The following is a 27,215-nucleotide window of genomic DNA, read 5'->3' as shown; positions in this document are numbered from 1 at the left end:
CATGATAGCATGTAATAAACAAAATTAATAATGTAGTTATGGTACATAGTGGACGTTGTTAGCTGGCAAACACACACACACACACACACACACACACACACACACACACACACACACACAAACACAACGCTGTTCAGGCGCCTACACAATCTCTCTTGGCCATAACAGTAATCTGCGTGATGCTGGATGACATAGAGGAACCTTGGGCGATATGACTCTGTCCTGTTTTCTCCCTTTTTTCCATGGTTCCCAGAGCCGGTCAGCCATAACATGGACAGAGTGGAGGGCATGCTGAATGTGACTCAGGGTGAGCAGTACCCTCTTAGTGGGCTGTAGCAGAACTCTACCCGGAGCAGCAGATGTAATGCTTGGGTGGCATACACCACATCTACATACAAATCCTGAATTCAAAGTTATAAAGCTGTGCTGTTCTGAGTGAATAAAACAAAGAAGAAAAACAGCATGATTCATCTCCCCTTGGAACGTTCACAATGAAATGCCTGGAGGACAAGGCTGTGTTTCACCTGATCCTGGTCAGGTAGAGCTCAGATCGGCAGCAACTAACAGCATGCAGATCTGTTAAGAGACGCGTACAATCAGGAATAAATATTGCAGTCAATCCTATGTTAGACACGCAAACGCATGCACTCTCTCTCTCTCATACACACGTTGGTAAGGGCAGACAGATACACTAGTATGTCGAGAGTCTTGTGGCTAGTTAGTAGATAGATGGTGACCTAGAAAAGCCTCATGGTCCCTCAGCAATGGCGCAATGGGCAGCTGCCAACTGTAAACCACTGGTTCATCCCACGGGTTAGATATGACCCCACAGTTGCCAACATGTCATTTAAATAATATGATCTAGTGGTCAGAAGTGATTATAGGGCATCTGTGTTGTGCAAGATGACATGGGTGAGTTAAACAACTGTAGGCCTAGCTCGGACATAGTCAGGCTTTTCAGTTGGCCTAATAACCAGATATTATTTGAGGCTGACTGTCATAATGTTTTCATTTCTCGCATTTACATGATACACATTTTTTGTTATTTTTATATTTTGCTAATTAGCTACAAAACATTCGAGCACATTTGACTTTACACCAGACCACGGTAATAATAATAACCTATGTAATAACTTGCTACGATTTAGCCAACTGTGGCCTATAACTATGGTTCTACCTGAAATTGTAGGCTACATGCTTTTTTTTTAAACAAAGTATTCTACTCCCTACTAATAATTACCATGGAACAAAATATGTGTAAGTGTTGCCAAACATTCTATACCTCAGGCACACAGTCACTGTATATTGAGGAATTTTCATTCTGTCCTCAATAGGCTACCTGGATGCATCGCAGACTGATTCTAGTCGAATGAATGACTCAGTATGCTTGCTATACCGACATCATGACACGTTCAGCCCAGGTTGCCAGCTACAAAGGCCAAACCTATTCACATGTACAGTATTAAAGAGTTAGACTAACATGTTTTGTATCTTATTCACATATTCAATGCTATCAGTATCATCATTTTGTATTTCATTCCTGTCATTTATTTTCTCGATAGCAAAGCTAAAGTAACAGTAAATGTACCAGTCACAGCAGACAGTGCGCCGAAGAACAATCTGGATGAAAACGATAGCCTGATTTTACCTTCTGCCTTTTCTTTAGCCGGATCACTCCCATGCGTACACCCGCTAACCAAATGAAATGTCGCGCCACCAGATGTGTCTAGAAGAACAATCGTTCCACTTGGTATGTTCAGTGAAATTGGCGACTTTGTGTTTATGTTTCCTTGTAGTTTGGCTGAAAACGTTGCGGTCCTGTCCGTAGCATGACCGGTGGGGCGGAGGCAGGCGAAGGGGTGCTGCTGGGGCAATTCCACACAGTACCACGAGTGGCCACGAGCGAGCGTGCATGACGTAATCGCGTAGCAGTAATAGTTAGCGCACGTTAATTGATACAATGTAGCTCCAGTAGTTTGTTATATTGTAACTACACATCCCGACAGACCGTTCACAAACTCACACAAACAACTGTGACAAAATATATGATGCTGTCTGCGATTGCGAACCAAAGAGTTGTATATACTTGACTTGCCTAGTTAAATAAAGATTAAATAAAAATATATATATAAAATATGTATAAATATACTCCGCGCGTCCATCTTGGCACTACCTCACCGTTGCAAAAAATATTTTGGATGCTCTAGAAATGCATGTATTAATGTCGACATTAATTTTTACCATGTTTGTTCTATTACAGACACTTTAATGCATACTTTTAAATTATATTATGTGAGCTAAACATACAAAAATAAAAATATTAGCATTTTCCTTAATATATAATTTCTGAAGATTACTACTGTTACTGTCCCCACTACAACAAAAAAAATACTTTAATACATGTCATTTTGTCCATAAAGCAATTAATTGAAATACCGTAGAATTCCATTCATTCCTATGGTGGACTACTCCTACTGGGGAGTGCAATTATGGCCAACAGGTGGCTTCAAATCCTCTCAATGGCCAATACATTGCATCAGCAATGCAAGGTTTACAGACATCATTCCTGTAAACACTTCAAGTTGCACACTGAAGATTTCAAAATAAAACACATTAACAAAAAATAATGGTAATAATTATTTATTTTTCTATAAATATTGTTACATATTATTCATGGTTATATACAGTACCAGTCAAAAGTTTGGACACACTTACTCTTTCCAAGGTTTTTATTTATTTTTACTATTTTCTACATTGTAGAGTAATAGTGAAGACATCAGAACTATGAAATTACACATACGGAATCATGTAGTTATCAAAAAAGTGTTAAACAAAACAATGTATTTTATATTTGAGATTCTTTAAAGTAGCCACCCTTTTTTATATATATTTATTTAACCTTTATTTAACCAGGTAGGCTAGTTGAGAACAAGTTCTCATTTGCAACTGAGACCTTTGCCTTGATGACAGCTTTGCACACTCTTGGCATTTTCTCAACCAGCTTCATGAGGTAGTCACCTGGAACACATTTCAATGAACAGCTGTGCCTTGTTAAAATGTATGGAATTTCTTTCCTTCTTAATGCTTTAGAGCCAATCAGTTGTGTTGTGACAAGTTAGCGGTGGTGTTCAGAAAATAGCCCTACTTGGTAAAAGACCAAGCTCAAATAAGCAAAGAGAAATGACAGTACATCATTACTTTAAGATATGAAGGTCAGTCAATGTGGAAAATTTCAAGAACTTTGAAAGTTTCAAGTGCAGTCACAAAAACCATCAAGCGCTATGATGAAACTGTCTCTCATGAGGACCACCATAGGAAAGGAAGACCCAGAGTTGACTCTGCTGCAGAGGATAAGTTCATTAGAGTTAACTGCACCTAAGATTGCAGCCCAAATAAATACTTCACAGAGTTCAAGTAACAGACACATCTCAACATCAACTGTTCATAGGAGACTGCGTAAATCATGCCTTCATGGTCAAATTGCTACTAAAGGACATTACTAAGAAGAGACTTGCTTGGGCCAATAAACACAAGCAATGGACATTAGACCGGTGGAAATCTGTCCTTTGGTCTTAAGAGTCCAAATTTCAGATTTTTGGTTACAACCGCCGTGTATTTGTAAGACACAGAGTAGGTGAACGGATGATCTCCGCTTGTGTGGTTCCCACAGTGAAGCATGGAGGAGGAGGTGTGATGGTGCTTTGCTGGTGACACTGTCAGTGATTTATTTAGAATTCAAGGCACACTTAACCAGCATGGCTACCACAGCATGCTGCAGCGATACACCATCCCATCTGGTTTGCGCTTAGTGGGATTATCATTTGTTTTTCAACAGGACAATGACCCAACACCGCCAGGCTGTGTAAGGGCTATTTGACCAAGAATTCAAGGCACACTTAACAAGCATGGCTACCACAGCATGCTGCAGCGATACACCATCCCATCTGGTTTGCGCTTAGTAGGATTATCATTTGTTTTTCAACAGGACAATGACCCAACACCGCCAGGCTGTGTAAGGGCTATTTGACCAAGAAGGAGAGTGATGGAGTGCTACATCAGATGACCTGGCCTCCACAATCACCTGACCTCAACCCAATTGAGATGGTTTGGGATGAGTTGAACCGCAGAGTGAAGGAAAAGCAGACAACAAGTGCTCAGCATATGTGGGAACTCCTTCAAGACTGTTGGAAAAGCATTCCAGGTGAAGCTGGTTGAGAGAATGCCAAGAGTGTGCAAAGCTGTCATCAAGGCAAAGGGTGGCTACTTTGAAGAATCTAAAATATATTTTGATTTGTTTAACACTTTGAGTTACTTCATGATTCCATATGTGTTACTTCATAGTTTTGATGTCTTCACTATTATTCTACAATGTAGAAAATAGTTAAAATTAGAAAAACTCTGGAATGAATTGGTGTCCCCAAACTTTTGACTGGTACTGTTTTTATATAGATTAAATCAAATCAAGAGAATATTGGTCTTCATTCAGCTATATGATCTGGAAACCATCACACACACACACAAACATAAAGGCAAAAAAATAATTGTATTTAAAAATGTTAAAAAAGTAATATACATAGTCAAAAATTAGGGGACAGATTCTGGCCTATTCAAAATTAGACATGTAAGACTAATAATCAGATATAAAATACAATAAATATCTACAATTTTAAACATATATCGCAATGTACATGTACACGCGTTTGGTCTAAAATAGTTTGCATATGATAAGGGCGTTATACAGTAACAGCCTCAAAGTACTCAGAAATCTTCCCGTTGTAAAGAGGACATCAAACGAGAAATTGTCCACATAGCCAATAGTCCTTTGCTTGATTTCTCTTTGGCTCAAACAAATACAGAGGAATAGAGAGTTGGAATACATAATTGTCAAAGCATATTATCTCTCTACCTTCTGTAATGTTAAGATTCAACTGTTCCTTCACTGTTTAAAAAGGTATAGTAGGCATCATGCAAATTAAATGATGTGCGAGCTATTACAAACAAACACCAAGACACTTTAGTCCTTGTCAGTCTACGTATTGCACAACTGTAAACATTTCGAGACTAAATGTAAACAATAGGCTCTGACATTGTTCCTTTGCTTCAGTGCCGAGCAGTAAACAGAATATAGATGTCCCTTCCTTATGTATATATAAAATTTAAAAAAAAAAACATTCACAAGGCACTTATTGAGAAAACGTCATTGATTTTAACTCACTGATAGAACTCCAACACACCACTTTAGTCATGACGACTCTTCAGAGTTTAACGTCTACCATAAATACCAGGGTTGGGGTCAATTCAAATTGAAGTCAGTAAATTCAGGATTTTAATTGAAAATACCAACATTTTTAAATAGGTTTTCCTTTTAAGTTGATTGAAAAGTCATTGAAAATACATTTTCTCAATAATTTAATTGGAATTTCAGTTTACTTCCTGAATGGACTGCCTTCAATTCAAATTGACCCAAACCCTGATAAATACCCAGTTAAAATTACACATTCAGTACCTGCCAACACACACAGTACACACACACACACACACACACACACACACACACACACACACACACACACACACACAGTACAGAGAAAGACACGCCTGACTGCACTACGGTATTTTGACTGGTTTGAAACTAGTAGTTACTCCACTGTCACAGACTTGGCTAGGTTCCTGGGGCAGTCCACCTGAGAAGATGGAAAGAAAATCTACATTAGTGTTAAGGTCTCGCACACGCACAGACACAGAGCACACACACAGCTTTTTAAGAAACACCCTCAGACACAACACATACTATGACTGCTGTCGGCTGTAACAGAGGACCATTGGGGCCTGGTGACTTACATCGTATCCTCGGAGCACAGCCAAGTGGAAGGACATGAGCTGGAGAGGAATGACACTGAGGACGCCCTGAAGGCAGTCCACTGTCTGTGGCAACTCAATGGTCTTGTAAGCATTCTTAGTGATCTCAGGGTCGTCCTGGCAACACAGGATAATAGGCCGCCCCTGACAGGAAGGGGAAAAACAGCATCAATAACGATATAATCATTAAACTATTCTGTCCATTGTGATATTACCTCAGGTGAATTATTTTTGAATAGCAGGGGGTACAAAAGCTACTGAATGTCAAAGTCAGAGAGAGGGAGAGAGTTCCCCCCCTCTGTGTGTGTGTGTGTGTGTGTGTGTGTGTGTGTCTCACCTGGCGTGCAGTGACCTGCTGCAGAGCATTGTGACACTTGGTGTAGCAGGCGTCTTTCATGATGATCATAATGACAGGCATATGTTTGTCGATGAGAGCCAGTGGACCGTGCTTCAACTCCCCAGCCAGGATGCCCTCTGAGTGCATGTACGTGATCTCTTTGATTTTCTGTAACAGGAAAATAATAAAATGAAAGTCAATAAGCCATCTGGTCCTACTGAGAGTTATTTGACCTTTTTAATTTAACTTGGCAAGTCAGTTAAGAACAAATTCTTATTTACAACAACGGCCTACACCAGCCAAACCCGGACAACGCTGGGCCAATTGTGCGCCACCCTATGGGACTCCTAAATACAGCTGGTTGTGATACAGCCTGGATTCGAACCAGGGTGTCTGTAGATGCACTGAGATGCAGTGCCTTAGAGCACTGCGCCACTCGGGAGCTCCTGTTGGTTTTAACTCCAACCCTGTTCTTGGAGAGCTTACCGTCCTATATTTTTTTGTGGTTATTTTTTTATCCCCTTTTCGATCTCGTCATATCGCTGCAACTCCCCAACAGGCTTGGGAGAGGCGAAGGTCGAGTCGTGCGTCCTCCGCCAAACCACGCTTCTTAACACCCACTCGCTTAACCCGGAAGCCAGCTGCACCAATGTGTCGGAGGAAACAGAGATCAACTGACGACCAAAGTCAGCCTGCAGGCACCCAGCCCACCACAAGGATTCACTAGACCACATTGGAGGGTAGCTCTCCAGGAACAGGGTTGGAGTTAAAACCTACAGGAGGGTATCTCTCCAGGAGCAGGGTTGGAGTTAAAACCTACAGGAGGGTATCTCTCCAGGAACAGGGTTGGAGTTAAAACCTACAGGAGGGTATCTCTCCAGGAACAGGGTTGGAGTTAAAACCTACAGGAGGGTATCTCTCCAGGAACAGGGTTGGAGTTAAAACCTACAGGAGGGTATCTCTCCAGGAACAGGGTTGGAGCGAAAACCTACAGGATGGTAGCTCTCCAGGAACAGGGTTGGAGAGCCCTGCATGAAGAGTAGTTTCCGTGCTCACCAGCGCCCCCTCCATACAGGTGGCATAGTTGTATCCACGGCCCATAACCAGCAGGGACCTCTGCTGGTACAGCTCGCTTGCAATGTTTTTGATCTGGTCGTCCAGAGTCAGAACCTCCTTAATCAACCCTGAGGAGAGGAACACCATACACATTCTGCATTAGCTCACAAGGACGTCACAGTGAGGGAATGCATTGGAGGTAGACAGATAAGGAGTGTAAAATGACAGGGGTGGCTAGAAGTTATAGATAAGGAGTTGACAGGGGCTATGAGAGGGGCGGAGGTTATAGGGGGTGGGGGGGGGGGGTAACGAGAGGCACAGAGAGTCAGGCTGACCTGGCAGCATCCTCAATCCGTTGATGATCTCCAGTCTCCTCTTCTGCAGGGAGATTCTGTCCTCACTCATCATCAAACCAAACATGGTAAGGGCCACAAACTGGCTGGTGTACGCCTGGAGAAAGTATGGGGCACTGTGAGCAGTCATGCACAAACACTAGTCTACGAGACACTCGCATAAACACAGTACACCATCTCCTCCAAACCTCAACCTAGATACACATGTGAATCATGATATCAATATAGTCGCCGTGCTCAGTATGACACCACTGAGCTCACATTAACTGAGGCTTCCCTGTGAACAGACAGCAGTGTGGTGGTGGTGGTAGTGTACCTTGGTGCTGGCCACGCCGATTTCAGGGCCGGCGTTGATGTGAACGCCGCAGTCTGTCTCCCTGGAGATGGAGCTGCCCACTGTGTTGGTGATGCCCACCGTCAGAGCTCCGCGGCCCTGACAGTAACGCAGCGTCATCAGGGTGTCTGCTGTCTCACCTGGAAAGAGGTGGAGTCATAGCGTCTTGTGAAACAAAACACAATCAATCGCAGCAAGCACCATATCTGACCAGATAATGTGCAGTCTCACGTACCAGACTGGCTGATGAAGAAGCAGACGTCATCTCTAAAGACAGGAGTGATGCGGTCCAGGAAATCAGAGGCCAGTTCCACCATCACAGGTAGTTCAGTCAACTCCTCCAGAATCTGTCTGGTCTAGAGGCATCAAGGAAGGGTTTCATTTATCCGCGCTGGGTATCATCAATCACTCTATTTTTCATCTATGAACAACCGACTGTTCAGCCTGGAGTCTGGACTATTTGAGTCCTTTGTCTTAATATAAGCCATTTACCAGACGCTTTTATCCAAAACGACCCACAGTGAAGTGTGCATACATTTTTTATGTGTGGGTGGTCTCAGGAATCGAAGCCACAATCCTGACGTTGCAAGCGCCATGCTCTACCAAATAAAATACACATTTTATTTGTCACATGCTTAAAACAACAGGTGTAGGCTAACAGTGAAATGCTTACATACGGGACGTTCCCAACAGTGCAGAGAGAAAAATAGTAACACAAGGAATAAATACACAATGAGTAACAATAACTTGGCTATATACACGGGTACCAGGTAAATGAGGTAGATACACTATATATACACACAAAAGTATGTGGACACTCCTTCAAATTAGTAGATTCGGCTATTTCAGCCACACCCATTGCTGACCGATGTATAAAATCGAGCACACATCCATGCAATCTCCATAGTCAAACATTGGCAGTAGAATGGCCTTACTGAAGAGCTCAGTGACTTTCAAAGTGGCACCGTCATAGGACGCCACCTTTCGAACAAGTCAGTTCGTCACATTTCTGCCCTGCTAAAACTGCCCCAGTCAACTGTAAGTGCTGTTATTGTGAAGTGGAAACGTCTAGGAGTAACAATGGCTCAGCTGCCAAGCAGTAGGCCACACAAGCTCACAGAATGGGACTGCCGAGTGCTGAAGCACGTACCGCATAAAAATCGTCTGTCCTTGGTTGTAACACTCACTACCGAGTTCCGAACTGACTCTGGAAGCAATGTCAACACTGGAACTGTTCGTCTTGAGCGTCATGAAATGGGTTTCCATGGCCGAGCAGCCGCACACCGTAAAACTTCAATTAAAACTTCAATTAAAACACTGTCCCTTTTAATTGTCAGGCAACGACTTGATTTGTTACATTCAATAATGACTTGAAGAAATTATGGCAATCATCCGTTTTTAAATCGCCAGTAGGAAACTGCTAGCCATTGGCTGCTAACAGCTGAGAACTGCTAGCTAACTGGCAAGCACAAAAGCAGTCAACAACTTTGGGAGTGCAGACCCCCCAGAAATTGTCCGATCACCCTCTAGTAGTGAAAGTAAGAACTGCCAAAAAGGAGAATAATTATGTCAAGTCAAAGTTTTTTGTTGCTTGGACAGTCTGAAAGTGAGTTACAAGCCTTCCTAGCGCAACTCTCTCATGCCAGGAAGTCTACTTAGATATTTAGAGCGAAGAGCCTCGCTTTGAGAAGTGTTACGCATTTACTTCTAAATGGCTGATGATCTGACAAGGTGAGTATATACCTTCACAGACCTTACATAGACTTGGGATGCAAAGTAGTCGTGCTGCACTCCGCTCCGCAGGTAATATTACATCTCATTACATTACAACGGTTTGATTTGTTTGATCTGAGCAATTTTTTTGCTAGCTACTTAGCTGTCTTTGTATCAAAGATAATTGTGTAGTTTAGAGTAATTATCGAGGTTAGCTAGCCAGCTATTTTCGTCCGCCGCGCCACCGTTCTCCTACTTAGTCTGCTAGCTAGCTAGCCAACTTCTACCGACTAGCAGCACTGTAGAAACTAATACATTACAACGGAACGATTTGATTAGTGTAGTGTTAGCTAGCTACATAGTTGTCTTTGCTGTCTTTGTATCTAAGATAATTGTGTAGTTTAGAGTAATTATCGAGGTTAGCTAGCCAGCTATTTTCGTCCGCCGCGCCACCGTTCTCCTACTTAGTCTGCTAGCTAGCTAGCCAACTTCTACCGACTAGCAGCACTGTAGAAACTAATACATTACAACGGAACGATTTGATTAGTGTAGTGTTAGCTAGCTACATAGTTGTCTTTGCTGTCTTTGTATCTAAGATAATTGTGTAGTTTAGAGTAATTATCGAGGTTAGCTAGCCAGGTTAGCTAGTGTTAGCTAGCTACATAGTTGTCTTTGTATCATGATAAGGTGTAGCACTGAAACTATCGAGGTTACCTCTAGCCAGCTACACTTTCAAACAAAGTCAACAATGCAGCCACTGCTAGCTAGCCTACTTTACCAGCCAGCAGTACTGTATCATTTTAGTCATTTTAGTCAATAAGTTGTCTTTGTCATAGTTTGATAATTGTGTAGTTTAGAGTAATTATTGAGGTTAGCTGGCCAGCTATTTTCGTCCCCCGCGACGCCATTTCCAAACCTAGCCAACTATTACCGACGAGCAGCATTGTAGAAACTAAATACATTACAAAGGAACGTCTTGATTAGTGTTATGTTAGCTAGCTACATAGTTGCCTTTGTATCATGATAAGGTGTAGTACTGAAACTATCGAGGTTACCTAGCCAGCTACACTTTCAAACAAAGTCAACAACGCAGCCACTGCTAGCTAGCCTACTTCACCAGCCAGCAGTACTGTATCATTTTAGTCAATAAGATTTTTGCAACGTAAGCTTAACTTTCTGAACATTCGAGACGTGTAGTCCACTTGTCATTCCAATCTCCTTTGCATTAGTGTAGCCTCTTCTGTAGCCTGTCAACTATGTGTCTGTCTATCCCTGTTCTCTCCCCTCTGCACAGGCCATACAAACGCTTCACACCGCGTGGCCACTGCCACTCTAACCTGGTGGTCTCAGCGCGCACGACCCACGTGGAGTTCCAGGTCTCCGGCAGCCTCTGGAACTGCCGGTCTGCGGCCAACAAGGCAGAGTTCATCTCAGCCTATGCTACCCTCCATTCCCTCGACTTCTTGGCGCTGACGGAAACATGGATTACCACAGATAACACTGCTACTCCTACTGCTCTCTCCTCGTCTGCCCACGTGTTCTCTCACACCCCGAGAGCTTCTGGTCAGCGGGGTGGTGGCACTGGGATCCTCATCTCTCCCAAGTGGACATTCTCTCTTTCTCCCCTGACCCATCTGTCTATCGCCTCCTTTGAATTCCATGCTGTCACAGTTACCAGCCCTTTCAAGCTTAACATCCTTATCATTTATCGCCCTCCAGGTTCCCTTGGAGAGTTCATCAATGAGCTTGACGCCTTGATAAGTTCCTTTCCTGAGGATGGCTCACCTCTCACAGTTCTGGGTGACTTTAACCTCCCCACGTCTACCTTTGACTCATTCCTCTCTGCCTCCTTCTTTCCACTCCTCTCCTCTTTTGACCTCACCCTCTCACCTTCCCCCCCTACTCACAAGGCAGGCAAAATACGCTTGACCTCATCTTTACTAGATGCTGTTCTTCCACTAATCTCATTGCAACTCCGCTCCAAGTCTCCGACCACTACCTTGTATCCTTTTCCCTCTCGCTCTCATCCAACACTTCTCACTCTGCCCCTACTCGGATGGTATTGCGCCGTCCCAACCTTCGCTCTCTCTCCCCCGCTACTCTCTCCTCTTCCATCCTATCATCTCTTCCCTCTGCCCAAACTTTCTCCAACCTATCTCCTGATTCTGCCTCCTCAACCCTCCTCTCCTCCCTTTCTGCATCCTTTGACTCTCTATGTCCCCTATCCTCCAGGCCGGCTCGGTCCTCCCTTCCTGCTCCGTGGCTCGACGACTCATTGTGAGCTCACAGAACAGGGCTCCGGGCAGCCGAGCGGAAATGGAGGAAAACTCGCCTCCCTGCGGACCTGGCATCCTTTCACTCCCTCCTCTCTACATTTTCCTCTTCTGTCTCTGCTGCTAAAGCCACTGTCTACCACTCTAAATTCCAAGCATCTGCTTCTAACCCTAGGAAGCTCTTTGCCACCTTCTCCTCCCTCCTGAATCCTCCTCCCCCTCCCCCCCTCCTCCCTCTCTGCGGATGACTTCGTCAACCATTTTGAAAAGAAGGTCAACGACATCCGAGCCTCGTTTGCTAAGTCAAACGACACCGTTGGTCCTGCTCACACTGCCCTACCCTGTGCTTTGACTTCTTTCTCCCCTCTCTCTCCAGATGAAATCTCGCGTCTTGTGACGGCCGGCCGCCCAACAACCTGCCCGCTTGACCCTATCCCCTCCTCTCTTCTCCAGACCATTTCCGGAGACTTTCTCCCTTACCTCACCTCGCTCATCAACTCATCCTTGACCGCTGGCTACGTCCCTTCCGTCTTCAAGAGAGCGAGAGTTGCACCCCTTCTGAAAAAACCTACACTCGATCCCTCTGATGTCAACAACTACAGACCAGTATCCCTTCTTTCTTTTCTCTCCAAAACTCTTGAACGTGCTGTCCTTGGCCAGCTCTCCTGCTATCTCTCTCAGAATGACCTTCTTGATCCAAATCAGTCAGGTTTCAAGACTGGTCATTCAACTGAGACTGCTCTTCTCTGTGTCACGGAGGCGCTCCGCACTGCTAAAGCTAACTCTCTCTCCTCTGCTCTCATTCTTCTAGACCTATTGGCTGCCTTTGATACTGTGAACCATCAGATGCTCCTCTCCACCCTCTCCGAGTTGGGCATCTCCGGCGCAGCCCACGCTTGGATTGCGCCCTACCTGACAGGTCGCTCCTACCAGGTGGCGTGGCGAGAATCTGTCTCCGCACCACGTGCTCTCACCACTGGTGTCCCCCAGGGCTCTGTTCTAGGCCCTCTCCTATTCTCGCTATACACCAAGTCACTTGGCTCTGTCATATCCTCACATGGTCTCTCCTATCATTGCTATGCAGACGACACACAATTAATCTTCTCCTTTCCCCCTTCTGATAACCAGGTGGCGAATCGCATCTCTGCATGTCTGGCAGACATATCAGTGTGGATGACGGATCACCACCTCAAGCTGAACCTCGGCAAGACGGAGCTGCTCTTCCTCCCAGGGAAGGACTGCCCGTTCCATGATCTCGCCATCACGGTTGACAACTCCATTGTGTCCTCCTCCCAGAGTGCTAAGAACCTTGGCGTGACCCTGGACAACACCCTGTCGTTCTCCACTAACATCAAGGCGGTGACCCGATCCTGTAGGTTCATGCTCTACAACATTCGCAGAGTACGACCCTGCCTCACACAGGAAGCGGCGCAGGTCCTAATCCAGGCACTTGTCATCTCCCGTCTGGATTACTGCAACTCGCTGTTGGATGGGCTCCCTGCCTGTGCCATTAAACCCCTACAACTCATCCAGAACGCCGCAGCCCGTCTGGTGTTCAACCTTCCCAAGTTCTCTCACGTCACCCCGCTCCTCCGCTCTCTCCACTGGCTTCCAGTTGAAGCTCGCATCCGCTACAAGACCATGGTGCTTGCCTACGGAGCTGTGAGGGGAACGGCACCTCCGTACCTTCAGGCTCTGATCAGGCCCTACACCCAAACAAGGGCACTGCGTTCATCCACCTCTGGCCTGCTCGCCTCCCTACCTCTGAGGAAGCACAGTTCCCGCTCAGCCCAGTCAAAACTGTTCGCTGCTCTGGCACCCCAATGGTGGAACAAGCTCCCTCACGACGCCTGGACAGCGGAGTCAATCACCACCTTCCGGAGACACCTGAAACCCCACCTCTTTAAGGAATACCTAGGATAGGATAAAGTAGTCCTTCTAACCCCCCCCCCCTTAAAAGATTTAGATGCACTATTGTAAAGTGGTTGTTCCACTGGATATCATAAGGTGAATGCACCAATTTGTAAGTCGCTCTGGATAAGAGCATCTGCTAAATGACTTAAATGTAAATGTAAATGTCTGAAAGAGGCATACTAAGACAAAATAAACGTGACACAGTGTGTAAATGATAACACATTATTGCAGGAAATTAGATTCGATCTTAGTCCTGTATTGATGCTTTGCATATTTGATGGCTCGTCGAAAGGTTTCTAATATGTATCCGGATTAGTGTCCCGCTCCAACTGAGCAATACAGGACCAGGACCCATACAGGACCTTTCTCGTTCCACCCACACAAGTGTCAATTAGTGAATCTCCTACTCAGTCTACAGCAAAATGTCTATCAAATTGCCCCCCCCCCCGACCCGTTTAGCACTCACCGCTACTCCAGCATGGAAACTGGTCCCACAGCCAATCAGGATGAGGCGTCTGCAGCGCCTGATCTCCTTCAGATGGTCTTTCAGCCCCCCCAGGACCACTGGTGATCAAAAGCACATCTCTGACACAAAACAACAAGATGCCTTTCTGATCTTCAGCTGCGGATCTATTTCTAAAGTTTTCTGTTTGGGGTACTGTGTGTGCCATTCCTAGCCTGGGTACCAGTCTGTTTGAGTTATCATTCCACTCCTTGCCACTCGTCGTCATGTTTAGCATCACACGGAGTACATTGAGTGGATTTCAGGCTATGCCATACCTGTGTTGGTGTCAAAACAGATCCTTCCTCTCATGGTGTTGAAGACAGACTCTGGCTGCTCAAAAATCTCCTTCTGCATGAAGGCTTTGAAGTTCCCTGTGAGTCAACATCCAAATCAAATCAAATTTTATTGGTCACATACACATGGTTAGCAGATGTTAATGCGAGTGTAGAAAAAAGCTTGTGCTTCTAGTTCCGACTATGCAGTAAAATCTAACCAATTCACAACAACTACCTTATACACACACAAATACACACAAATGTAAAGGGATGAATAAGAATATCTACATATAAACATCCATGTTATGCATCAACACCAACCCCAATAACAGATCACCCAGGAATACAGACAGACCCCAAGTGAAAGAAGACTGCATCAGGCTCTGACTCATTTCTGAAAACTGCACATAGCTATTAAGTGCTTAATAATTCTAACTATCCCAGCACCTCTGCATAACCCTGGCCGTATCTACTGTACACTGAATGGTTATCAGCAGAGACATGTATTTAGAGGGGTGGGGATAACTTTTAGAATGTCTAATATGGTTCTAATTCTAGTCAATCCGTTCCATAGTTTAAATAATCCCCATGTCATGTTAACGGGCCACTAAAATGGCTGCCATAGAATGTTGTAGTGTCATGTCAATGCATCAGAAACCTCAAAGTTCCAACTCTCTAAATACATGGCTCTTGTTATCAGTGTGTGACTGTGTGTTGTGATGACCCCTGACCTTTCATGATCTGCTGCAGCTCCATCTGTAGGGTCTGGATGGCCCGGTTAGGGTCCTCCCCGGCACAGCGGCTCATACGGTGCAGGGACAGCTTGCCCTGGGCCACCGCTGCTATGTCATCATCCCGCAGGTAGATTACCTTGTTGGTGTGTTCAATGACGGCACTAGGGGTGAAGCAGGAAGGACAGAGATATGTTGTTTTCTCCGTTTTTTTCCCATAAGAGTGTGTAAGGAACATGGCAGTAATATACAGTACATGTAATGACAGTTGACGGCCAGTAGATAGGAGTGTAGAACACCATCAGTATTGAACTGGAAGAGCTACATGAATTACATCTGGGGTTAGTTATCCAGTTGAGGGGAGATTCATGTTCTCGTGGCTCTCACCTGGCATCAGATGCAAAGTAGAACTCCACTGCCTTCCTGTCACTGACTGAGTGCAAGGCTACGGTGCTGTCCACCCTGTTCCTGAAGTTCCTCTGCTGGATGCCTTCTATAAAGTGACCTGGAAAGTAGACGGGGTCATGCAGACAGAACATAATAGAACAGAATGTATTTTTCCAGAAGGAACTTCCGTTGTATAACAGCTTATAACATAACTCATTACTAATCCTTTTGAAATGTAATTGACACTAAACATTACAGACAGATATTATTTAGGCTCACCCAAAAGGTGAAAGTGTGTTCTTAACATTTTGTCTATGGTAAGTTTCCCTTTTCACCTCCTTAATATTACACTTAATTTCAAATCAGTCATGTTTATTTTCAGCTAAATGAAAACATATTTATCAAAAGCATGGTTCCAAGCACAAGAAAGTTGAGAGCTGAAGTTGACATAAATTCATAAAAATGTCAAGCTTGATGACAATGCTTGATGACAAACAGCACTTTACCTATACAGACGAGATTGCACAAGCAACTCTGGTCACAAATCCCAACCTACAACTCCACATGCTCATTACAGCTACAATACACAACAGGGGTATTACAAATTATAAAGGAGAATACTTAAAAACACCAGGACTAAAAGTATCAGTTTGCCACCATCAAGAGTTGTCTGCCAACAGCTGGTCTAGTTTCCAGAGGCACCCAGAGAGAGAAGGCAATGAGGGACTCACCAGTACTGTTGTACTGAATAGGAATCTGTTCCATAGACAGCTCATACTTGCTCCTCACGCCAATCAGCAGAGGACTTCCTCTCCTAAGGCAGGATGACAGTGACAGAGGCCGTTAGAGACTGAGGCTGGAATGAGAGAGTGAGAGAGGATGACAGAGGCCGTTAGAGGCTGAGGCTGGAGTGAGAGAGGATGACAGAGGCCGTTAGAGACTGAGGCTGGAATGAGAGAATGAGAGAGGATGACAGAGGCCGTTAGAGGCTGAGGCTGGAATGAGAGAGTGAGAGAGGATGACAGGCTGTTAGAGGCTGAGGCTGGAATGAGAGAGTGAGAGAGGATGACAGAGGCCGTTAGAGGCTGAGGCTGGAATGAGCGAGTGAGCCAATGTGAGAAACTGGTATGAACTAGACCTACATTTTTTTGGGCCAAATCAAACCGCTGTCTGAGACCAGCCCTCTTAGAATAGACAAAGGCAGTCATAACACACCCTCCACTTTCTCCCACACAGAGTAGACCACATCCGTTCACTCAGCTATAAAGACAGGCCAACAGCATCCCACACACCACAAACATCACTCAATTTGGTCTTGTACAATCACTTGTTTTGTTCATTATAATACCCTGAAATATTTATGGTTAGACCAGTGGCGTGGGCCTGCAGAAATTCTGATGCTTAAAGTTAGAGAGGGAGATATAAGACCAGCTTCAGTGATTTTTGCAATTCGTTCCAGTCATTGGCAGCAGAGAACTGGAAGGAAAGGAGGCCAATATCAAGCAACAATACCATGAAGGAGGGCATTGTTGGATAGAGGGGGTGAGGAACTACAAACACTTGTAGAATGACTTAATTGTAACCATTCTTTCCCCTGGAAAGCAACTCTGACAAGAGACAGCAAACTACACTCAGTGGATAAGAACCCTCTCTGGAAAAGCTCCACTCTGGTCCCTAGCCCACTCAGGCTGAAAGAGACATAAGAACCCTCTCTGGAAAAGCTCCACTCTGGTCCCTAGCCCACTCAGGCTGAAAGAGGCATAAGAACCCTCTCTGGAAAAGCTCTACTCTGGTCCCTAGCCCACTCAGGCTGAAAGAGACATAAGAACCCTCTCTGGAAAAGCTCCACTCTGGTCCCTAGCCCACTCAGGCTGAAAGAGGCATAAGAACCCTCTCTGGAAAAGCTCCACTCTGGTCCCTAGCCCACTCAGGCTGAAAGAGGCATAAGAACCCCGTCACGTCCTGACCAGTAAAGGGGTTATTTGTTATTGTAGTTTGGTCAGGATGTGGCAGGGGGTGTTTGTTTTATGTGGTTTGGGGTTTGTTGGGCTATGTACTTATGTAAGAGGGGTGTTTGTTTTATGTGATCCGGGGTTTTTTGGTCTATGTTCTAGGTTAGTGTTTTTCTATGTTAGTTCTAGTCTTTCTATTTCTATGTTTAGTTAATGGGGTTGACCTTCAATTGGAAGCAGCTGCTCCTCGTTGCTTCTAATTGAAGGTCTTATTTAAGAGGGGTGTTTTTTCTATGGGATTTGTGGGTAGTTGTCTCCTGTTTTGTGTCTATGCACCTGACAGGACTGTTAGTGTCGTTCGTTGTTTTGTATACGTGTTTTTTTTTCCTTCTTTTCAATAATTAAAGAAGATGAGTATACACGTTCCCGCTGCACCTTGGTCCAATCCTTACGACGCCCGTTACAAACCCTCTCTGGAAAAGCTCCTCTCTGGTCCCTAGCCCATTGAGCGATCTCATTTGAAAACTGAGAGGGGAGGAGAAATCTTAACTAACACAAAACACACACAACCACTAAATTGCACACACACAGGCAGACACACAGTGAACAGTGTTGCTTACTGTGCGTAATGTGCCACTTTTACAGTTAACATTATGCTGATAAAAAGGATGACAAAACTTGTATTGGTTTCTTACATAGAGGGTTCAGCTGATTTGTTCATACCTGGCTTTACCGTTTCACCTAAACCAGAACATTGCATTATAGTGGGCATGTGGTGACCGAACTCTTTGAAACAGGATCAGATTCCCTGATTCAGGGGCTTCCACTTGAACTTTCATGGAACTTTGTGCTTAGTGAGAGTTCTACAGGATATTATGCAACCCTTGAGATCATCAACAGGGTTAGAGGTCAGGCAGGGGGTCAATCTATAATGGAAGGTAAAGTGTTCTGGTAGGCAGGGCGAACGTGTGAGAAAGAAGTGATGTGGCCGAGTAGAGAAATGTCAGAGGGATCATACTGACCTGGTGGCTATAGCTTCCCCCGGGAAGTGGATGCTTTTGAAAACCAGAGCAAAAGCCCCTTCCTTGGAGAGAAGAGACAAAAGGAGTACAGCAAGTTAGCAGTGTCAGAAATTACATCCTGTAGACCTCAGTGAATTCACATCCAATATGATCTCATTTAGGACAGGATGATATTGACACAATGAGTCATCAACAAAAGTCAGATGCACTATAATGTTTAAACTTCATAGCCTGCACTCATGTCTGACATCAGTCCCTAGACGGGCTAAACCCAATAGACATCAGTCAAAGGAAAGCGATAGAGGACAAAAAGATAGGAAACTATGGCAAATCAGCTGAACCCTCTATCCCCTGCGTAAACCCCAGCCCAGCCACTATGCTCCCTCCTCCATCCCTCCTCCCTCTATCCCCTGCCTAAACCCCAGCCCAGCCACTATGCTCCCTCCTCCATCCCTCCTCCCTCTATCCCCTGCCTAAACCCCAGCCCAGCCACTATGCTCCCTCCTCCATCCCTCCTCCCTCTATCCCTCGCCTAAACCCCAGCCCAGGGGCCCAGTAAGGTGAGGAGATGGGGTACGCTGAGAGGCAGGGTGATAGATGGGGTACGCTGGGAAGCAGAGAACCTGAGCTCCACGCACTCAGGCTGTAGGAGGAATAAGAGGCCTCTCTGTGGAAGCACTACTCTGCTCCCTAGCCCTGAGCTCTCTCATTGGCCAAACTGAGAGGGGAGGAGAAATGTAAAACAAATAAACACACACACACACACACACACACAGCTTATGATTCAGTCTGTTTTCAATTATGCCAAGAGCTAATCTCGTTGTTCAACTTTCCCCTTCTTTTATTGAAGCTACAGAGTGAGGTCTTCGTTTTCTTCTGGGGTAGTTGGGTGGGGTGGGCTGATATTCAGGATATTAGGTCATCTTTCAGGGCCACTTCTAAAACCAGACTCAACCAGATCCCAGCACACTGAACACAGCAGGACTTTTAGACCCTAAAAACCTTTTCCTTTCAGGTTGTGGAGGGCATTAGGTTAGCTGCTACATACGGACAACTGCTGTTGATTATGCGATGTGGTTAAAGGGAAACAGTAAAACAAGCCAGACGGAGGGGGGGGGGGGGGGGGGCGGACGGACGGACGGACGGACATTGCAACATACAACCCCAGCTGACATATCCTAAATGAATTCAGTTTGTTTGTCACAACATAATCAACTACCAGACCACATGCAGACAGGACTGTTAATTGTGTGTGGTCATATAGTGAGATTTTCCCAGAAGAACCCACACCCCTCCATGAGGCTTACCAGCTGCTGGATGACGCGCTCCACCAGGGTGGAGAAGGACACATAATCGTTCTCGCTGTTGTCATAGACATATTTAATCAGCTTGGGGATGACCTCGGTGTCCGTCTCTGACTCAAACTTGTACCCCTTGGATTTCTGACGGCAGTATACAAAAAAACACTGCTGTTAGTTACAGACACAACAACCTTCAAAACAGACAAGATTTCTCTCAACAAAAATAAGAGATGTAGCCTAACTGTCAGTCTCAGTTATTAGCTCAGTCTGGCTAATGAAATAGCAATGCAGACCCTGACATAACGCATCCATGAATGGCAAAGACAAGACAATTCAATTCAAGGGGATTTATTGGTATGGGAAACATATGTTAACATTGCCAAAGCAAGTGAAGTAGATAGACCCTGGTAATTTCACTGGTAAACTAATGGGTACACTCGCAATGGCTGCCAGTCCACCCATTATGCCACCATTGACTTGAATGGGGAGGCCAGTTCTATCGATTCCATTTCTACGTCAACACCTTTATACATCCACGCTACAGAAATAGAATACTGTCCTTTCATTAAATAACATTAGCTAACGTCTACAAACAAACCCCACATACATGATCTCTATTGGGCCTACTGACCAACGGCCTAAGGGCGTGTCTGTGTGGTCTTTACACTTGTAAAACGACACTTCTTCTGGTTTATGACGTCTGTACAGAGCTGTATACCCGTGCACAAAGGTCTAGTAGCAATAATGTGTTCAAGGTGTGTAAATAAATGTCCAAATTGGAATGCCTTGTGTGTTCTCACAACTTACCAGGTATTTCCTGAGCTCCTTGTAGTTAGTGATGATGCCATTGTGGATCACAACAAATTCTAAGGTGAAGAACAGAGATCACATGTCAAATATTTGGCATTCACAGAATACCTATTCCTCTGTGACAGCGTAACATTATCTTGTGTCAAACATGGGTTAATAGCTACAGTGTAATTATTGTAAGTAAATATCTACTCTGCTCTAACTAGTCTTTCAAACAATCAATCAATTTTATTTCATAAAGCTTTTTACGTCAGCACTTGTCACAAAGTGCTTTACAGATACCCAGGCTAAAACCTCAAAGAGCAAGCAATGTACATGCAGAAGCACAAACATGCTTGTATTTAAGGTCACAGTCTCTCTTGTTTTATGTCCTAGGCCAGGGTTCCACAACTGGCAGCCCACGGGTGGTTTTATTTGGCCAATAGTTTTCTGAGCCAATATATTATTATTATTATTTCCATTATTGGACCAGGAAATCAGCTCCAAGTGATTTTAATTTTGGAAATCTAAGTATTCCCACCCATTATAGAGAGACACGTGATCCTATACAAATGTAAGCAAGGATTCAAATTATTATGTATTAGTCAAATATTATATCTGTTTAAGCTTCTTGCGGTCAATTTGCGGTCTACAAATTATTATGTTCTGGCCACCCAACCATCCACTCAATAGAAAAAATACTTAAAAAATAAAAATTAGTCTGCGGCTGAATCTAGTTGATGATCCCTGTCATAGGAGAACATCCTGGTTCCTTTATGATTTACTATCATGATGGAGCTACTCTCTAAGGTGAACTCAAGCATATCTGCATAGGCCTCAGGAGAAAGCTCAGGCAGGCTAGGACACCAGGCAATACATCAGACAGCATGGCGTTAAGCCATCTCATTATCTAGCAAAAATGACCCCTGACACCTTTCTCTTTAAAGTTTTCATCTGCTTTCCGGAGTTTCTCTTCCTTAAGGAAAACAGGGCCCATTAAATGAAGGCAACAACAGGGGCCAGTTAACAACCTCTAAATGGTAAAGCAGATGACTGTTTTCAAGATGCTCTTTCAGGGGCTGCAATGTAAAGCCTATGGGGACACATTATATTGTACCAAGGTTCTCTTGTATTTAGTGAATGACTGCATTATAGTGTGTTTACAAACCGCTTAATACTGTACTAACATTGCTTCAGCAATTCTCACCATCTAATGTGGGATCCTACAGTACGAGTGTGTTCTTACCGTTGTTCTTGTCGGAGCGGTGTGGATGGCAGTTGACAGCGTTGGGCTCTCCATGTGTCGCCCAGCGGGTGTGAGCAATGCCAAAGTGTGTGTCCAGCTCAATGTCCAGGTCAATGGAGTCATTCTCTGATCACACACACAATCAACGATCAGACTAAAACATCAATATGTGTGTGTCAAAATCCTTTTATAACATTTTTGACATGCGTTTTTCTGGATTTTTTTGTTGTTATTCTGTCTCTCACTGTACAAATAAACCTACCATTAAAATTATAGACTGATCATTTCTTTGTAAGTGGGCAAACGTACAAAATCAGCAGGGGATCAAATACTTTTTTCCCCCACTGTAGGAGAGTAGCGAGGGAGAGTAGAGAGTTCAGCTTAATATAGGAGAGTAGCGAGGGAGAGTAGAGAATTCAGCTTAATGTTTAATGTAGGAGAGTAGCAAGGGAGAGTAGAGAATTCAGCTTAATGTTTAATGTAGGAGAGTAGCGAGGGAGAGTAGAGAATTCAGCTTAATGTAGGAGAGTAGCGAGGGAGAGTAGAGAATTCAGCTTAATGTAGGAGTGTAGCGAGGGAGAGTAGAGAATTCAGCTTAATGTAGGAGAGTAGTGAGGGAGAGTAGAGAATTCAGCTTAATGTAGGAGAGTAGTGAGGGAGAGTAGAGAATTCAGCTTAATGTAGGAGAGTAGCGAGGGAGAGTAGAGAATTCAGCTTAATGTAGGAGTGTAGCGAGGGAGAGTAGAGAGTTCAGCTTAATGTAGGAGAGTAGCGAGGGAGAGTAGAGAGTTCAGCTTAATATAGGAGAGTAGCGAGGGAGAGTAGAGAATTCAGCTTAATGTTTAATGTAGGAGAGTAGCAAGGGAGAGTAGAGAATTCAGCTTAATGTTTAATGTAGGAGAGTAGCGAGGGAGAGTAGAGAATTCAGCTTAATGTAGGAGTGTAGCGAGGGAGAGTAGAGAGTTCAGCTTAATGTAGGAGAGTAGCGAGGGAGAGTAGAGAATTCAGCTTAATGTAGGAGAGTAGTGAGGGAGAGTAGAGAATTCAGCTTAATGTAGGAGAGTAGCGAGGGAGAGTAGAGAATTCAGCTTAATGTAGGAGAGTAGCAAGGGAGAGTAGAGAGTTCAGCTTAATGTAGGAGAGTAGCGAGGGAGAGTAGAGAATTCAGCTTAATGTAGGAGAGTAGCGAGGGAGAGTAGAGAATTCAGCTTAATGTTTAATGTAGGAGAGTAGCGAGGGAGAGTAGAGAGTTCAGCTTAATGTAGGAGAGTAGCGAGGGAGAGTAGAGTTCAGCTTAATGTAGGAGAGTAGCAAGGGAGAGTAGAGAGTTCAGCTTAATGTTTAATGTAGGAGAGTAGAGTTCAGCTTAATGTAGGAGAGTAGCGAGGGAGAGTAGAGAGTTCAGCTTAATGTAGGAGAGTAGCGAGGGAGAGTAGAGAGTTCAGCTTAATGTAGGAGAGTAGCAAGGGAGAGTAGAGAGTTCAGCTTAATGTTTAATGTAGGAGAGTAGAGTTCAGCTTAATGTAGGAGTGTAGCGAGGGAGAGTAGAGAGTTCAGCTTAATGTAGGAGTGTAGCGAGGGAGAGTAGAGAGTTCAGCTTAATGTAGGAGTGTAACGAGGGAGAGTAGAGTTCAGCTTAATGTAGGAGAGTAGCGAGGGAGAGTAGAGAGTTCAGCTTAATGTAGGAGTGTAGCGAGGGAGAGTAGAGAGTTCAGCTTAATGTAGGAGAGTAGCGAGGGAGACTAGAGAATTCAGCTTAATGTAGGAGTGTAGTGAGGGAGAGTAGAGTTCAGCTTAATGTAGGAGAGTAGCGAGGGAGAGTAGAGAATTCAGCTTAATGTAGGAGAGTAGCGAGGGAGAGTAGAGAGTTCAGCTTAATGTTTAATGTAGGAGTTTAGCGAGGGAGAGTAGAGAATTCAGCTTAATGTAGGAGAGTAGCGAGGGAGAGTAGAGTTCAGCTTAATGTAGGAGTGTAGTGAGGGAGAGTAGAGAGTTCAGCCTACTGTAGAGCTCCTCATCCAGAGCCTTGACCTTCCCCCTCTTCTTGATCAGGCAAATGTTGACCTTGTCACCATTGTCATTTCTCCTAGGGCCATCCACTCCGACACCTGAAAGCCAAACGCAGAAAAAAAATGAATCTATTACAACCATAATCTCTTGGGATGGCAGTGTTGTAATATAGACCACATAGTGAGTGTCTCAGCCTTGTCTCTGTGTCAGATACATTTTTACTCGGTCTTGACTCGGTCTCGAACAATGAGAACTCATAATGTCTTCCCGAGGCCAGCTAAGCAAAAAAAATGTAATAATTATCAGCTCATAAAACCACTTCGCCAGGCCAAATATCCACACTCCCTCATAACCCATTCATAACTTATTGCCTATTGAAACCTGGGCTTCCTACTTCACTAGTAACATTAAGGTCCTTTACTTTCATTGAAAAATATCTTCTAACTTTGTCGCGCTTGTCAGAATTTCGCTTTAGGTGGTCTCGAACACAACACTGGTGGGCAGACTATGTAAACATGAGCATCTCATCAAATTACACAATAATTTAGTTCTGGGTTAACTGAGATTATTACAACCCTGAACCATAGTGTCCTGTTGGACTTTATCAAGAGGCTATGTGGAGACAAGATATCTTCCTTGGCCTCAGGGAGACTGTCTCTCGTCTATGATTGAGATCAAATAAGACCTAAGACCATAACATGATGTTTTTTTTTACCTGCAGAGTCATATCCCCTGTACTCAAGTCTCTGCAGTCCCTTTACCAGCGTGTCAAAGATCTCCTTCCTTGTCCGTGGCACTCTGTAGTTCAGGTAGGCAAAAATTCCTGCAAGAAATAAAAGGGACAAGTTGTTTTATTTTTCAACAAGCACAAAAGTGTTATATTCAAGAAATAACAAACTAACATGATTCACAACGGCCAGTATCCCACATTACATGTCTTAGACTCAAACCATTATATTATACATGGGGTTGCATCTTTGCTACATTGAATGGGTTGGTATGAAGAGTCAGTGGGCTGGATCTACAGTGAGCTCCAAAAATATTGGGACAGTGACACATTTTGTGTTGTTTTGGCTCTGTACTCCAGCACTTTGGATGATTTGAAACGATGCAATGACTATGAGGTTAAAGTGCAGACTGTCAGCTTTAATTGGAGGGTATTTTCATCCATATCGGGTGAACCGTTTGTTTTGATTGTTTCAGATTCATTTGTTGCCTAATAGAAATGAATGGTAAATAATGTATTGTGTCATTTGGAGTCACTTTTATTGTGAATAAGAATAGAATGTTTCTAAACACTTCTAAATTAATGTGGATGCTACCATGATTATGAATAATCCTTAATAAATTGTGAATAATGATGAGTGAGAAAGTTAGACGCACAATTATAATCCCCCCCACCACCACCACCAAAAAAATGCTAACCTCAACTGTTATGGTAATGGTGAGAGGTTAGCATGTCTTGGGGGTATGATATTTGTAACTTTGTAACTTTCTCACTCATCATTATTCACCATTCATTCAGGATTATCTGTAATCATGGTAGCATCCATATTACTTACCATTAATTTCTATTGGGCACATAATCATCTGAAAACACAACCTAAACAAACAACAAATGCATCCAACAAGTTTGTAGAGTCAAGCTTGATGTAATCATTATGTGCTAGGAATATGTGACCAAATACTAATCTTTCGGCTACTTTAATACACATACAGTGTACGTGAATTTGTCCCAATACTTTTGGTCCCTTAAAATGGGAGGACTATTTACAGAAATGGCTGTAATTTCTAAACGATTCACCCGACATGGATGACTATACCCTCATATTAATGCTGACAGTCTGCTCTTTAACCTCATCGTCATTGTATCCTTTCAAATCCAAAGTGCTGGAGTACAGAGCCAAAACAACACAAAAACTGTGTCAGTGTCCCAATACCTTTGGAGCTCACTGTATTTCCAACGTCTGTAGCAGTTTGACGGCAGCTGTTTCATCCGTGAAAATGAGCTCCTTTCAGAGACCCAGGTCTAACTGCTATATGCAAAGCTCTGTGTTTAACAGAGCAGTCCAGGTGTGGTCGGTCGAGTTTTACATACGGGATGCCACACTGTATTTTCTAACTTTCAATAGCCAAACATTAGTGAATTATCTAATTATTTTTTTTAGTAATGTTGAGGTTAGTAATGTAAAGGTTAGTAATGTTAGTCATGTTTAGTATGACACAAAACGACATAGGTCAGTAATGCAAATGCGTGCAGAAACTTCCACAAATACCAATGAATATGCATTTTAATGGCAGTACAATTATAAAGATCTATTATATACATTATGAGGTCGTGGGCATAACTGTTAATGTGGCCACGGTCTGTATCCCGAGGAGAACGTCGAGATGATACTCTCATGTCAGAATTGATCATTAAAAAAATGGACTTTTCATAGCAGGGTAGGAGAACTTACGCAGGAGGTTAGGGTAATTAACGTAGCGGGTTATAAAGAAACAGGTTAAGGTTAGGAAAAGAGTTAGCGTTAGCTAAAATACAACAACAAAACATTACTTTAGACGTCAATTTGACATAAACCTGTATCCCATCCGCGAGCTAGCCAGCTGTGTTAGTTACTGCTATTTGCTAAGAAGTTATCTAGCTAATAATCATAATAGTCACGAAATAGTACATATTTGCCTTACCACACATGGTCCAACAGAATACCGTAGTCTTTCAAGTGAAAACTGTCTTGGATGTTGTGGAAGATATTCAGAGATGTCGGGCTACAACTTTTAAAGTGAAGGCGTGTAGGAACCCAGTACCCCGCCCCCTGTTTCCTTGACAACTTGTTTGGGGGGGATCATTGTACCCTCTAAGCCGCTGTGAAATATATTTCCCATAAACAGAAATATTGTATTTTCAGCTGTTTGAAGCTGGTGTACAAAACCAAAAGTAATAGACACAAAAACAAAAACGTAATAACTGGAAGCATAGAAATAGTACACATAGAACATATCTACCGTTTCTTAGACTTGCTTTCAAGTAGAATGATAGATCTATAACTAACAATTTTATGTGAATTTGGGCCGACTAACAAATTACATATTGCCACTTTAACCTTTATTTTGACAGGGGTTCATGCTGAGACCAAGGTCTCTTTTACAGATGAGCC

General features: G+C 43.7%; 2 protein-coding genes across 3 annotated transcripts in view; both read right to left on the bottom strand.

Annotated features, from left to right (window-relative positions):
• The window catches only part of LOC115204538 (mitogen-activated protein kinase 9), a 43,746-nt gene extending 41,872 nt beyond the window's left edge, over window positions 1-1,874 (bottom strand). The window contains exon 1 of the mRNA XM_029770197.1: window positions 1,649-1,874. The gene's annotated coding sequence lies outside the window, so the exon portion shown is untranslated. The remainder of the gene's footprint in view (window positions 1-1,648) is intronic.
• Window positions 1,875-4,423: 2,549 nt separating this feature from the next.
• LOC115204536 (glutamine--fructose-6-phosphate aminotransferase [isomerizing] 2) lies at window positions 4,424-26,862 on the bottom strand. 2 transcript variants are annotated; one of them, XR_003880380.1, is made up of 20 exons: window positions 26,746-26,862; window positions 24,773-24,880; window positions 24,051-24,155; window positions 22,048-22,173; window positions 20,820-20,878; window positions 20,019-20,153; window positions 18,712-18,773; window positions 16,469-16,551; window positions 15,738-15,855; window positions 15,351-15,514; window positions 14,620-14,715; window positions 14,306-14,403; window positions 8,175-8,295; window positions 7,922-8,079; window positions 7,588-7,702; window positions 7,253-7,380; window positions 6,197-6,364; window positions 5,842-6,003; window positions 5,581-5,684; window positions 4,424-5,544 (listed from the first exon to the last, which is right to left on the bottom strand). XR_003880380.1 is itself a non-coding variant. In XM_029770192.1 (19 exons), the coding sequence occupies exons 1-19, from the start codon at window positions 26,750-26,752 to the stop codon at window positions 5,640-5,642; spliced, it is 2,058 nt and encodes a 685-aa protein (XP_029626052.1). In that variant the 5' UTR covers window positions 26,753-26,862; the 3' UTR covers window positions 4,424-5,639. The 2 variants fall into 2 exon arrangements, 1 of the variants encoding a protein (XP_029626052.1); XM_029770192.1 differs by having other exon boundaries at window positions 4,424-5,684.
• Window positions 26,863-27,215: the final 353 nt, after the last annotated feature.

Source organism: Salmo trutta, chromosome 12, assembly GCF_901001165.1.
Source record: "Salmo trutta chromosome 12, fSalTru1.1, whole genome shotgun sequence".
Classification (NCBI taxonomy): Eukaryota; Metazoa; Chordata; class Actinopteri; order Salmoniformes; family Salmonidae; genus Salmo; species Salmo trutta.
The sequence above is the reverse complement of the archived record's forward strand: the minus strand, read 5'-3'. Positions and strand labels throughout refer to the sequence as shown.

Bases quoted from the DNA above. Each gene is read 5' to 3' on its own strand.
- LOC115204536 (XM_029770192.1), bottom strand. The intron at 15,856-16,468 runs GTGAGTCCCTCA...TCTACTTTCCAG, and splicing joins TATTCAGTACAACAGTACTG to GTCACTTTATAGAAGGCATC. The intron at 7,381-7,587 runs GTCAGCCTGACT...TCCTCTCCTCAG, and splicing joins CGGATTGAGGATGCTGCCAG to GGTTGATTAAGGAGGTTCTG.